This window comes from Chiloscyllium punctatum, chromosome 14 (genome assembly GCF_047496795.1).
Source record: "Chiloscyllium punctatum isolate Juve2018m chromosome 14, sChiPun1.3, whole genome shotgun sequence".
NCBI lineage: Eukaryota > Metazoa > Chordata > Chondrichthyes > Orectolobiformes > Hemiscylliidae > Chiloscyllium > Chiloscyllium punctatum.
Window position 1 is genome coordinate 265,949 of NC_092752.1, and position 14,508 is coordinate 280,456.

General features: G+C 41.9%; 1 protein-coding gene across 1 annotated transcript; it reads left to right on the top strand.

The window, feature by feature from the left end:
- Positions 1 to 241: 241 nt before the first annotated feature.
- LOC140485523 (uncharacterized) lies at positions 242 to 12,650 on the top strand. The gene is made up of 5 exons (XM_072583702.1): positions 242 to 375; positions 3,883 to 4,050; positions 6,018 to 6,117; positions 10,135 to 10,265; positions 10,368 to 12,650. The coding sequence occupies exons 1-5, from the start codon at positions 334 to 336 to the stop codon at positions 10,641 to 10,643; spliced, it is 717 nt and encodes a 238-aa protein (XP_072439803.1). The 5' UTR covers positions 242 to 333; the 3' UTR covers positions 10,644 to 12,650.
- Positions 12,651 to 14,508: the final 1,858 nt, after the last annotated feature.

The window sequence follows — 14,508 nt, forward strand, 5'->3', positions numbered from 1 at the left end:
GGGTGAAGAATTTCATCCTCTGGAGTAAATTTTGAGGAGTGATTGACGGTACAATGAGTCTCTGAGGGATGATTGACAGGGCACGGGTGGGGTGTCTGAGAGATGACTGACAGGGCACGGGTGGGGTGTCTGAGGGATGATTGACAGGGCACGGGCGGGGTCTTTATTGGGTGATTGACAGGGCACGGGCGGGGTCTTTATTGGGTGATTGACAGGGCAGTGGGCGTGACCTGTGTGAACAGTAAAGTGATAGAGTGCTTTGCACCTGGAAGTAGTTTTACACTTCCGGTCAGATTTGAAGATTCCTGAGAAAGCACTTTCGACGGTGGTGCCATGAGCTGGATGCGGTTTGTGGTAAAGGGGTGCCGTTTGTCGGTGAGTTTGGATCCAGGCCTGGGCCCATTCTGGTTGGAGTGTTGACAGAAGTTGCAGGGCTAGCAGCAGCAATGGAGAGAAAGCAGAGTTAACATTTTGGGTATGGTGACCCTCCTTCAGAACGGTTTTGTTGCTGACTTTATACATCTACATTGGGATGCTGTAATTGAAAGGTTTCTACTCGTGTTTTCCAGTTTTTTTGAGCCTCTTGTGGGGTGTGGGCTTCGCTGGCTGCCCAGCATTTATTACCTGTTTCTCGTTGCCCTTGAGAAGATCGTGGTGAACTCTGTGACTCTTGAACCGCTGTATGGCTTTTGCCCGAAACGTCGATTTTGAAGCTCCTTGGATGCTGCCTGAACTGCTGTGCTCTTCCAGCACCACTAATCCAGTATCTGGTTTCCAGTATCTGCAGTTATTGTTTTTACCTCGCTGTATTTCATGTGCTATATATCGGCCACAATGTTTTTTGATCTAGCAACCACGAGAGAATGACAATTTGTTTCCAAATAAGCATGGTGTGTGGCTTGGAGGGGAACTGGCAGTGGCTCGCCTTCCCATGTATCTGCTGTACTTGTCCTTCTGGATGGAAGTGGTCGTGGGTTTGGAAGATGCTGCCTATTGATTAAATTAGATTTTCTACATGGAAACAGGCCCTTCGGTCCAACAAACCCACACAGGGTGTCTGAAGAGTAACTCACCCAGATCCATTCCCCTACCCCATATATACCCCGACTAATGCACCTAACACTGTTGGCAATTTAGCATGGCCAAGTCACCTGACTACACATCTTTGGATTGCGGGAGGAAACCCACGCTGATACTGGGAGAATGTGATCTTTGGTGAATTTCTGTAGTGTACCTTGTGGAAAGTGCACACTGCTGCTACTGAGTGCTGGTGTTGCAGGATTTGGTTGCACCTATCCAGGCAAGTGGGGAGCATTCCATCACATTCCTGACGTGTGCCTTTGGGGAGTCAGGAGGTGAGTTACTCACTGAAGTATCCCTAGCCTGTGACCTGCTCTTGTGGTCACTGTATTTATATAGTGAGTCCAGTTGAGTTTCTGGTCAGTTGTAAGCCTTGCACGACTCAAATAAAATGTCGATAGTGGGGAATTTGGTGATTGTAATACCATTGAATGTCAAGGACTGATTAGATTGTCTCTTACTAGCGATGGTAATTGCCTGGCATTTATGTTGTGCCTGCTATGGGAATGTCGTCAAACTTGAAAGGGATCAGAAAAGATTTACAATTATGTTGTCTGGTTTGGAGGATCTAAGCTATAGGAAGAGACTGAACAGGCTGTTTTTTTTTCCCTGGAGCATCAGAGTCTGATGGGTTCCCTTTTATAGTGGTTTTAAAAAAATCATGAAGGGCATGGATAGTGTTAATAGCCAAGATCATTTTACCAGGATAGAGGAGATTTAAATTAGAGGGCAGTTTAAGGTGAGAGGGAAAAGATTTATAAGGGACCTGAGGTGCAACTTTTTCATGCAGAGAGTGGTGCGTGTATGGAACAAGCTGCGAGAGGTGGTGGTGGAGGTTAATAGAATTATAACAACATTTAAAAGGCATCTGGTTGGAAATATGACACAAGGGCACAACCTTCGAGTAAAGGGAAGACCCTTTGGAATGGAGATAAGGAGAAACATCTTCAGCCAGAGTGTGGTGAATCTATGAAACTCATTGCAACAGAAGGCTGTGGAGGCCAGGTCATTGAGTATATTTAAGACTGACATAGATTCTTGAGTATCAAGGGTTACGGGAAGAAAGAGAGAGAATGGGATTGAGAAACTTATCAGCCACGATTGAATTGCAGAGCAAACTGGCCTAATTTCTGTTCCTATGTGTTAGATCTTACGAATAGGAAGGATATAGAGGATATGGGCCAAATACTGACAAATGGGACCAGATCACTTTCAGATATCTGGGTGTCGCGGATGAGTTGACCGAATGATCTGTTTCCATGTTGTTTAATTCTGTGACTCTGAATGTTATTTACCGCTTGTCAGCTCAAGCTTGAATATTGTCTATATCTTGTTGCATTTGAATGTGGACTGCTTTAGGATCTGAGGAGTCGTGAATGGTGCTAAACATTGCGCAATCAGTGGTGAACATCTCCATTTCTTCCTCAGGATGGAGGGAAGATCTTTGAAGCAGCTGAAGAAGGTTGGGTTTAGGATACTACCCGAGGAACTCCTGCTGAGATGACCGAAATCCAGCAGCTAAAACCATCTTCCTGTGTACCGTATTTGACTCCAACCAGTGGAAAGTTGACCTCAGATATCCATTAATTCCAATTTTGCTAGGGCTCCTTCAACCCATGCTCTGTCAAATATGGCCTTGATGTTGCTCTCACCTCACCTCTCGTATTCAGCACTTTTGTTCATGCTTGAACAGAGTCTGTCATGAGGTCAGGAGATGAATGGTCCTGATGGAATCTGAACCGTGCCTTGCTGAGCAGTTTGCTATACCTCTGCTTATGTTTGGCCACAGTAAATCTAACAGATTGAACTGACAAGCATACCTATTGAAGAACATTTGTGAAGCTGTCATCATTGACAATCACTTGCTTCGCAATATGATTGTTCACCAAGAAAATCTGTGGATTATGTCGGCTCTTGTGTGTTTCATGGAGTCAATTTGAGAGCCATGTCTCTGATCTGGTTTTTTCTGGAAGATGAAATTTGTCCTTGGCCTCAATTGCTGGTATTCCTTTTTCCTGTTCCTTTTTTGCACTGCCTCTTGTCAACAGTTGTTCTCAAAAATTGTGTCCCTTTTGGACAGGAAGTTTCTCCAAGTCAGTTCTTCTGAGCAAGGGTCTCCCACGCGTTTATGTATATGTTGCATTTCTTGAGGGAAGCCTGCAGGAGGTCTTAGAATGAGAGCATCAAGGAAACAATTCAAAGTGTGTTCCTTTAGCTGGGTGAAGATGATTTGCTTTGGGAATTGAAAGCTGGGTAGCTTAAGCATGTGGCGGGGCTAGTGAACTTATTTCCTGACAATTGTGACCTTGATGCTGGTGCTATTGGCTCCTTCGTGAATGCTAATGTTAGGACACTTGTCCTCCCAGCTCATGTGGAGAATCCATCTCAAATAGTGTTGATTTGTACTTGCCATGGTCTTGAGGTGGCACTTATACATTGTCCAAAGTTTGGAGCCACATAGAGGAATCGGAAGGATGACTGCCTTGTACAAAAGATCTTGGGTGTCATTATGGATGTCCAAAGGCAGTATTCACATGCTGTGTTGGATCTCTGCATCAATATCAGCCTTCAATAAAAGGTGGCTCCTTAGTAGGGGAAATGTTCCATGTGTGGGAGAATTTCTGCATTGATCTTAATGAAACCATATGCACTTTTCTAAGGAAAGTAGTCAAATTAGAGATCCTCCTCAGAGAGGAGTTTTTTTTTTGCAATTTTCTTCTGTTATGATAAATTTATGTAATTTGAGTCATCACTTTCAGTTGTGAAGTTTTTTGTTCAGTTTTATTTCTGCTCACTTTCTAGTCTTCCTTTGTGTTAACGTCAAGATGGATAAGAATAAGACCTACTTGCAAGTTGGAATACAGCACGAAGTCTGAGAAACCTCAGCAACCGATTGGGCGATATCCCGTCCCATATAAGAAGGATCTGCCGTATGACATTGTCGAACTGATGGAGGAGGTTGAAACTAAGGTAGACTGTTGGAATGCTGAGTATTGATGTAGTGTAAAATATATGAATTTTTTGATTACATTTAAGTTAGTTATCTAGCCTGCAACTGTGGTTAAGAAATCCATTTTAACAACTAGCAGTGAAGGTGACATTTTGATCATGTACTAATTAAAAGTTTTGTTCTCAAATGCTAATACACAAGGACATCTTAGAATCCCTACAGTTTGGAAACAGGCCCTCAGCCCAGCAAGTCCACACTGACCCTCCGAAGAGTAACCCATCCAGACCCATTCCCCTACCCTATTTTCCAATATTTACCCCTGAACAATGTACCTAAACTACACATCCATGAACACTGTGGGCAATTTAGGATGGCCAGTTAACCTAAGCTGCACCCGGGGAGGAAATCAGAGCACCCGGAGGAAGCCCATGCACACACGGGGAGAATGTGTGAATTCTACACACAGTCTCCTGAGGCTGGAATCGAACCCAAACCACTGGCACTGAGAGGCAGTAGTGCTAACCACTAAGCCACCTGCCACCCCCAGTTGTTATCAGTTTTGTTAATGAAACTGCACAGACTGACTGGGTGTTTTGCTCTGCATCACCCTTAATATAAGTTAGAATGTTAGTATAGACCAATTGGTCCAATTGCTTGTCTCTCTCTCCCCTCAAGGGGAGCAAATTATCTTAATCACTATTTGGAGATGCCGGTGTTAAACTGGGGTGTAGCAAGTTAAAAATCACACAACACCAGGTTATGGTCCAACAGGTTTAATTGGAAGCATACTAGCTTTCTGAGCTAGTTGCACTATAACCTGGTGTTGTGATTTTTATCTTAATTACAGCCCTGTTCCCATATCCCTTTGTTATCCTTATCCTTTTGAATCTAATCTTGAATATTGACAGTTTGTCAGCCACTAACCCTTGAAATGAAATGAATTCCACAGTCTGTTTTTCTCTGAAGTGATTTCATCTGCATTCTGTTCTTAATCTTCTAAATGTAAGACTATGCAACCTAGCTCTAGAATCTTCAACCAGAAGAACTAGTTTTTATCTGCCCTGTCCTTTCCTGGTAACATCTTTGAAGACTAAAATCAGATCACCCCTTAACAGGCCCAACTTTTTATAATCGTTCATCAGGGCTTAACCCCTGAATCCCTCTTATACTCGTTAAGTGTCAGTACGCTTTCCATAGAATAAAGCTCAGTATTGCATACAGTGGTCTCTTGGCAGGATACTATATTGGTCCATGGTTGCCACTTAACTTGTATTTTCATATCTTGTGATACAATCTAGAATTTCATTAACTTTTTTTGAAACAAGTATCCTTCATATCCTGCATCTTAAATTCTTCTTTTCCCCAGCCTTGAATTTATAATCCACTGTGTAATTTCTATTATGTCACAACATGCATAACCTCATGTACACTGACCTTTGCGGCTTTGCTCCCTTTTTTTATGAGAGATTTTCTGCATCTCTTATTGTGGCATAATCTGCAAGTTTCAACATACTCCATATCCAAATCATGATGTTCAGAGTGAAATGAAATAGCCCCGACACTGAATCGAGAGTGTTGTTGCCACTCTCCTCGAGAAACTTTCCCCAACTTGTACTCTCTCTTATTGCCCTTTAAGGCATTTGTAACCAAGCTTCTGTGCTTTCTAATCTTCTCTAATTCTTTGTGTGGTAATATGTTGTAAACTTTCTAGAGTTCAAGTACATCATGTCTCCAGAGTTTCATCTCCCACAAATGTTTCTTCAGAATTCTGGTAGCTACTTTCATTTCCTCTCCATTTTCTCAGCCATTGTTTTGGTCCTTTCTCAAGTTTAAAACTTGTGGGAGAAAGGGAGAAACATTATTGTTTTCATCTGCTACAGTGAATTTGTGTTTTGAAATTTTTTAGAATGCCATTTTTGTCCAATTTGAGGTATGCGTGATCTGCAGAACTATGCAGTATAATTTCAGTGATCTTTCTGTTTCACAGAGTGGTTTTTTGCCAAACATATTCAAGGTGCTTTCCTATCGGCCTGTGGAATTCAGGGTGTTCTTTGCATACTACAATGCCCTAATGAACAAAGAAACAGGTAAAAAATGAATTTTTCTAATACTTTGTCTGTAAGTTGAGATGTAGATATAAAATTCATGGAACATGTATTTTTGTTTTGGTGGGTACTTAGTTTTATATATTTAACTGCTTTTGCAGTGACAAATATTTGTAAGTTTTTTTTTTCACTTCACAATCTTTGTATTTTAAATCTGGGATTATCAGCTGAAAATTAAGATGTTTATCAAGTCACTGGGTAATGGGGTGGGTGACTAAATATGGGATTGTGGAAGTCGGGGGGGGTTATATAATAGGAGAATACCAAGCAAGAAATAGTGAGCTGAAATCCTATTCTGGTGAGTTACAAAATGTAATTCAATAATTCTGTTAAATTGTGGGCTGCTAGTTTTCCTTCTATCAGGAGAGCAGCTGAATTCTTCTAAAATCCGAGAAACCATTCCATTTTTGAAGGAAGGAATGATTAGGTATTTTGGGTAAAAAATGCTAAAGCAAGACAATGGGATGGATACTTTTGAGTTAGTGAAGAATTTCGATGGACAGAGGTTTACTGTATGTGGTTTTAAGCATATAATCATGTTATCAGGTAAATGAGTCCTGAAGGTGCTGTCTAAAAGAATTGAGATCCTCCCCTATTCTATTTGTTTATTGGAGGAGGTTATTTAGTTCATCAAGCTTGTTCTGCCACCTTTCAAGAAGATAACTGCTAATCTGTGGTATAACCACATATCCCTCGCTAAACATCATATTATGTAGTGTGTTTTGTTAACAAAGATCTATCCATCTCTGATTTAAAGTGAATAATTGATCTAGCAGATTTAACATCAGTTGCCATTTGCAGAAGAGACCTTTTTCTTGTGAAGGAAGTGTTTCTTAATTTCAGTCCTGCAACGTCTGGCTCTAGTTTTAGACTGTGCCCCTGAGCCTTAGTGCCTCCAAACAGTGGAATAATCTGTCAGTTTGCTGGTTCCTCTTCTTATCGTGAAATCTTTAATCAAGTGGCCCCTTAACCTAAATTCCAGGAAGTGCAACTCTAATTTGTGCTAAATGTATTTTAACCCATTTGTGCCTAATAAATCTGTTATAAATTGTTTGAGCAAAATATGGTTAGACAACAGTGAGAATGTTTCATGAAATGTAGGGGGGCTGTTTACACTTCAAGCTGATGAGGCATCTCATCTGATGCCTTATTCACGGATTCTGAGGAAAGTGAGTTGAAATTGGGAAGCAGTGGCCATAACATTCAATCTTCTCTGGGCTCTGGCAATGCTTGAGGACTGGAGGATTGCAAATGTTACACTTTGTTCGAAAAAGGGTATATCAATAAACCCAATAATTAGAGATCAGTTAGTCGAATTTCACTGGGAAAGACAATAGACATAGGAGCAGAAATTAAGCCATTCAGCCCATCAAGTCTGCTCTGATCAATGACTGATAAGTTTCTCGACCCCATTCTTCTGCTTTGTCCCTGTAACCCTTGATCCCCTTTAAAATAAAGAACCTGTCTATCTCCGTCTTAAGTATACTCAATGACCTGGCCCCTGCAGCCTTCTGTGACAGTGAATTCCATAGATTCACCACTCTGGCTGAAGACGTTTCTCCTTTATCACTGTTCTAAAAGGTCTTCTCTTTACTCTAAGGCTATACCTTCAGGTCCTAGTCTCTCCTACCAATGGAAACATCTTAGAAAGTTTTAGAAACTATGATCTGGGACAAAAGTAATGTGGGTTAATTGTGTTGGGGATGCCTATCTATTTGAGTATTGCTCAAACAAAAAAGTCATTTTAAAGATTTTCATCAGGAGATTTGCAAGAGTATCAATTTTGAAGGTGAAAATAAACATTAATACTGCAATTGTAGTCATCTCATGAAACTTGAAGATTGATTTTTCTCTTTGAATTGATATCCTTGTGAAATATCCTGATGGGCAAGATGAAAAGCTTTAACCAAGTGTTTTTATTTTAGCAATTCCCAAGTTCTATATGACTAAAGGAAGGAAGTGGAACATTTTGAACTGTTTGGACTCTTTCTGGGTTAAAAAGATTTTCACCAAAGGTTTGAAGAGAGTCTGTGATTTCTTGGAAATGAGGTCTACAGTTCAACGTGGACTGTGATCTGCCTGCTGATTGTAGAAAGTAAAATAGCCAAGCAAAACTTCTAGGAAATGATAGATGGGATTTATTGCCCCGAATTGCTGGAATGCATGGCTTTGAAAGAGACTGTGGGAGCCTCAGTGAGAATGGATGCCTCACAACTGTCTCTTGACTGTTTTTTGTTTAACAAACCAAAGGGGCGAAGAAGGAGGAGTATAGTTGTAAGAATATTGAGACTCTTCCTCTTGGTTGAAGTACTTGAGAATTGAAAGTTTTCAGACACAGTATTTTGATAGTCCTGTAAACGGTGAAAAGCTAGAGTGATCTCTATTTAAAAACATTGGATCCAGATTGATTTCTAACTGAACCGAAGCCTTGTTTGGAAGATCTTACAATTGTCTATGGCTATCGGCAATTCAATTTTATTAATTAGATTTCAGGGAGGAACTAGATGCAACAGTTGTGGCTAATGGGATCAAAGGAAATGGTGGGAGGTGAAAGCAAGAACTGGCTATTGAGTTGGATGATCAGCCTTGGTTATATCAAATAGTCGAGAAGACTCTAGGATTGAATGGCTTACTCCTATTTTCTATGCTATCTACGATAACTATAATTATTTCTTGAGTACATTCAATATTTTGGCCGTAACCACTTTGTAGTAACAAATCCTTACAGCCTCACCACCCTCTGGATGACAAAATTATCTACCATCTCAGTATCCCATATTCTTAGACTGAGGCCCTTTTTTCTGGCCTTCCTGGTCATCTGGAACATTTTTCCTGCCTTTACTTTGTCTAGTCCTGTCAGAATTTTATCGGTTTTTGTTGGATCCTTCCAACAAAATATGGTTCTAACCAATCCAGCCTCCATTCATACGTCAGTTCTGCCATCCCAGGAATCAGTCTGATAAACCTTTGGTACAATCCCCCCATGGCCAGAACATCCTTCTTCCAATATGGAGAGCAAACTTCTCTCCAGACCCCAGATGTGATCTAACCAAGGTATTGTACAACTGTACTTGAATTTTTTCACCACAAAGGCCAATGGAGTGGTGCAATAGTTAGCACTGTTGCCTTACAGCACCAGGAACCTGGGATTGATTCCTCCCTTGGGTGACTGTCTGTGTGGGTTTCCTCCCACAGTCCAAAGATGTGCAAGTTAGGTGAATTGGCCATGCTAAATTACCCCTTAGTGTCCAGGGATGTTTAAGTTAGATGTGTTAGCAATGGGAAATGCAGGGTTATAGGGTAGGGTCTGGGTGGGATGTCGTTCAGAGGATTGGTGTGGATTCGTTGGTCCGAATGGCCTGTTTGCACACTGCAGGGATTCTAAATTTTTTAAAAAATTGTTTGCATTCTGCACTGCCTGCTGTATCTGTCTGCTTACTTTCAGCAAGTGGTTTACATGTTGCCGCTCCCCCTATTTCAATCAACTGCTTTCCTTTGGATGGTTTTACAATTTATTGTTGCAGCAAATTATCCTGAATACACTCAGGAAGTCGGTTCTTTCCTGATACTAATTTGCATATCCAAATTTATACTAACTTTACAAAGTCTTCATTAAACCCACCCTCTCTTTCTACCAGCAATTCCTTCAGAGCTGCAATCAGGATGGCTATATAAAATTCCCATAAAGATTTATCATTTTTAAAATGTCAAATTTTACCCATAAAGTCTCTCCTATCTTACATTTTGTTATTTGCTGTCAAACAAATGTAGCGTTGTGTCCTGTGGACTTTACTTGCTTGAATATTTAGTTTCCAGTCCTAATTGTCATGTAATGTATCTGAGTGCCTGCCATATCAAGCCCTCGATTTGCACTTTGATTTATAACCAACAAGTGGATAGTTTTGGAGCAAGCTATTGAAACGTCTAATTTCTTTCTAACTTTCAATGTTTTAACTTTTCTCTTTCGGTTCCCACCTGATGTTTGAAACATTTCTCTAGGTAATCTCAGCAAAGCAGATAGAGAGCTTATTATTGTGGCCACAAGTGCTAATAACCACTGTCCCTACTGTGTTATTGCACATAGTGCCCTACATCGGATATATTCCAAAAATCCAATTCTAGCAGACCAGGTGAGTACTAATAAAATAATCAATTTTCACAAAGTCAGAGCTTTGAAATTTACTGTTTTAATTGTTGGACATGTAACCTTTCTCTTGCCTTTTTCTTTTAAGGTGGTTGTGAACAGACACCTGGCTGACTTGGATGATCGGCAACATGCCATGTTGGATTTTGCTGTTGCTGTGAGCAATGCAGAAAACATCAGTGAAGATCATCTTAAAAAACTAGAGATGCATGGATTTGATCTTGAGGATGCTTGGGACATTGCTGCGATAACTGCATTTTTTGCAATGTCCAACCGCCTAGCTCACCTTATCGATTTGCATCCAAATGAAGAGTTTTATATGCTGGGAAGATTGCCCAGGGAGAAGGATAAGAGTGAAGGTTAAGATAATCTGATGTCCAGTTCTGTTTCAGCCTGCTGTGTACTCTAAAAGTAGCTTATGTTTATTTAATTTTGAAGTAATAGTTCTGGAACCCAGAGCTAATAGTTTACAAAATACAAAATGAAACTAGAATCTGAGACAAGTTAATGATTTCTATATGAAGTTGAGTAGAGTTCTTATACAGCCATTAAAGTCTGGAAGTAACAAGAGAATTGAAATGAACATCTATCCAAATATTCCAGAATTGCAAGCCCAATTATTTTGTACTATTTAATTTTTTAAGTTCATTCATGGGGTGAGGGTGTTGCTGGCTAGGCCAGCGTTTGTTGCCCATCTCTAATCGCCCAGATGGCAGTTAAGAGTCAACCACATTCCTGTGGATCTGAATTCCCATGGAGGCCAGACAAGGTAAGGATCGCAGTTTACTTCTCTAAAGGACATTGGTGATCCAGGTGGGTTTTTTCCAACAATTGACAATGGATTCATGGTCATCTTAGATTCCTAATTCCAGACTTTTATTGAATTCAAATTCCACTATCTGCCATGGTGGGATTTGAACCTGGATACCCAGAACATTACCTGAGTCTCTGGATTAACTATCAGGCAATAATATGACTAGGTCATTGCCTCCCCATTATTTACAGGTATGTCAGTCATATGGGCATATCTGACACTTTTTTCCAGTCCCAGAATACTGTCGGAGGTAAAATGAAACTGTATGATACTAGTTCTGTTAAAAATAAATAATCTATTTAGTGTTTGTTTATACATCTATTGGATTGAACGTGGTTGTGTTCCTGTTTGAAAATGGCACATTTTGGGTATTTTCAGGATATTGTGATAGACATCAATTGATTTTAAATGTGCCTAAGAATTTAACTGAAGTTTAGTACAAATGTCTTAATCTCATTCCTTGGTTAAATGAAGAGAAAGGCAGTTTTGGTTTAACAACAATTTTAGTTGTTCAATAGATTGGTGTTGAAAATGAGAATTTGGAGTTCTAGGCACTTGCATAATAGGGGATTATAGCCATGGAATTGGTACAACAAAAATGTACTAAAATGCTGAATGGGTTGCAATTATGAGGAAAGATTTGAAAGCTTAACTTCGTTTTTATAAACTTGGTGTCATGGCATAAGCTAATAAATTCTTCTTCCTTCATAATTTTGAAAGGGTCAATAAAACATGAAACTTTCAGCTGTTAATGAACCAGTTATTAATGGCAAAAGCAAAACAACCATAGAAGAGCAATTGACGACATCAAAATATTTTGCAAAGGGTCACTTGAATAAAGATTACTTTGGATATCAAGGCAGTGACTATAACATTTAAATGGGAATTAAGAGGAGGAGTGACAGGAAAATAAGATGCAAGTACATAGCTCCAATTAATAACTGGAACTGTTAACCCATGTTATTTTTTGTAATTGCAAATTTCATTAAATTTAGTTTTGTAGGACTTGATTTTTGATGGAGCTGAGAGATGAAATTAAGACTGTCTACAGGTTACACACCAAGTGAATTCCCATTTAAAATTAACTTGTTAAGCAATTTAGTTTGAGCTAGTATGGAATGAATTAATCATGTAATCCACAAGATAGAAAACTCAAACTGTTAGAAGCTGACTATAACTAATTCAAATAATATTCCACCATCTTTTTATCTTCTATCTTTTTTTTTGGGCTGAAAAGGTGAGTTAAGGGTGAAATTTTCAGTAATTTTATTGTCAGCAATAGCAAAAGCAAATGAGAACCACCAACTTACAAAGACTGGATAACAGACAGAAACCTGCAGACAATCAAGGGTTGGTCATGTAGGAGCAGTATTCTACCCATATGAATTGTGGGGAAAACAATAGATAATGTAAGACATCTGGGCAAAAGAGTGGGAATTGAAATATAATGTTTTGTATGAAAGGTATCTATAACTTTGCAGAATTGGTTTAATACTCTATGATGGTAAGACTAGCTTTCCTTGCATACATGTGATAATAAATGATCATTTACCTGTGTATGGAGTCTCCTTCCACTCTGAGTTGTGCTCCAATAGAATGTTGATCAACAGGAACATACTCATGCACACTTTCTGTCTCTGAACTGAAAGTCTATGCTGGACAGATATATTAACGATTCAAACAGTTTGAAGCAGACTCTGGCTGGGAGGTGAAAATGTGTTGCTGGAAAAGCGCAGCAGGTCAGGCAGCATCCAAGGAACAGGAGAATTGACATTTCGGCCATCAGCCCTTCTTCAGGAATGAGAAAAGTGTGTCCAGCAGGTTAAGATAAAAGGTAGGGAGGAGGGACTTGGGGGAGGGGCATTGGGAATGCGATAGGTGGAGGGAGGTCAAGGTGAGGGCGATAGGCCGGAGTGGGGTGGGGCGGAGAGGTCAGGAAGAAGATTGCAGGTTAGGAAGGTGGTGCTGAGTTCGAGGGATTTGACTGAGACAAGGTGGGGGGCGGCGGAGGGGAAATGAGGAAACTGGAGAAATCTGAGTTCATCCCTTGTGGTTGGAGGGTTCCCAGGCGGAAGATGCGGTGCTCTTCCTCCAGGCGTCGTGTTGCCATGGTCTGGCGATGGAGGAGTCCAAGGACCTGCATGTCCTTGGTGGAGTGGGAGGGGGAGTTGAGGTGTTGAGCTACGGGGTGGTTGGGTTGGTTGGTCCGGGTGTACCAGAGGTGTTCTCTGAAACTTTCCGCAAGTGGGCGGCCTGTCTCCCCAATATAGAGGAGGCCACATCGGGTGCAGCGGATTGCAATAGATGGTGTGTGGAGGTGCAGGTGAATTTGTGGTGGATATGGAAGTGTCCCTTGGGGCCTTGGAGGGAAGTAAGGTGTGGGGGGGGGCAGCAAGTTTTGCATTTCTTGCGGTTGCAGGGGAAGGTGCCGGGAGTGGAGGTTGGGTTGGTGGGGGGTGTGGACCTGACAAGGGAGTCACAGAGGGAGTGGTCTTTTCGGAACGCTGATAGGAGAGGGAAGGGAAATATGTCCCTGGTGGTGGGGTCCGAATGGAGGTGGCGGAAATTACGGCGGATGACACGCTGGACATGGAGGTTGGTGGGGTGGTAGGTGAGGACCAATGGGGTTCTGTCCAGGTGCCCCGCCCCTCCAACCGCCACCAGGACAGAACCCCACTGGTCCTCACCTACCACCCCACCAACCTCCATGTCCAGTGTATCATTCGCCGTCATTTCCGCCACCTCCAAACGGACCTCACCACCAGGGACATATTTCCCTCCCCTCTCCTATCAGTGTTCCAAAAAGACCACTCCCTCTGTGACTCCCTCGTCAGGTCCACTTCCCCCCCCCCCCCCCCCCCCCCCCCCCCCCACCAACCCAACCTCCACTCCTGGCACCTTCCCTGGCAACTGCAAGAAATGCAAAACTTGCGCCCACACCTCTTTTCCACCCCCCCCCCCCCCCCCCCCCCGCCCCCTTACCTCCCTCCAAGGCCCCAAGGGGACACTTCCGTATCTGCCACAAATTCACCTGCACCTCCACACACATCATCTACTGCATCCACTGCACACGATGTGGCCTCCTCTATATTGGGGAGACAGGCCGCCTACTTGTTGAACGTTTCAGAGAACACCTCTGGGACACCCAGACCAACCAGCCCAACCACCCCGTAGCTCGCCACTTCAACTCCCCCTCCCATTCCACCAAGGACATGCAGGTCCTTGGACTCCTCCATCGCCAGACCATGTCCAACACGACAGTTGGAGGAAGAGCGCCTCATCTTCCGCCTAGAAACCCTCCAACCGCAAGGGATGAACTCAGATTTCTCCAGTTTCCTCATTTCCCCTCCCCCCACCTTGTCTCAGTCAAATCCCTCGAACTCCGCACCGCCTTTCTAACCTGCAATCTTCTTCC

Coding starts and splice junctions, on each gene's coding strand:
- LOC140485523 (XM_072583702.1), top strand. CDS start 334: ATGAGCTGGATGCGGTTTGTGGTAAAGGGGTGCCGTTTGTCG. Junction 376..3,882: donor TAAAGGGGTGCCGTTTGTCG/GTGAGTTTGGAT, acceptor CTCACTTTCTAG/TCTTCCTTTGTGTTAACGTC. Junction 10,266..10,367: donor ATCCAATTCTAGCAGACCAG/GTGAGTACTAAT, acceptor TTTTCTTTTAAG/GTGGTTGTGAACAGACACCT.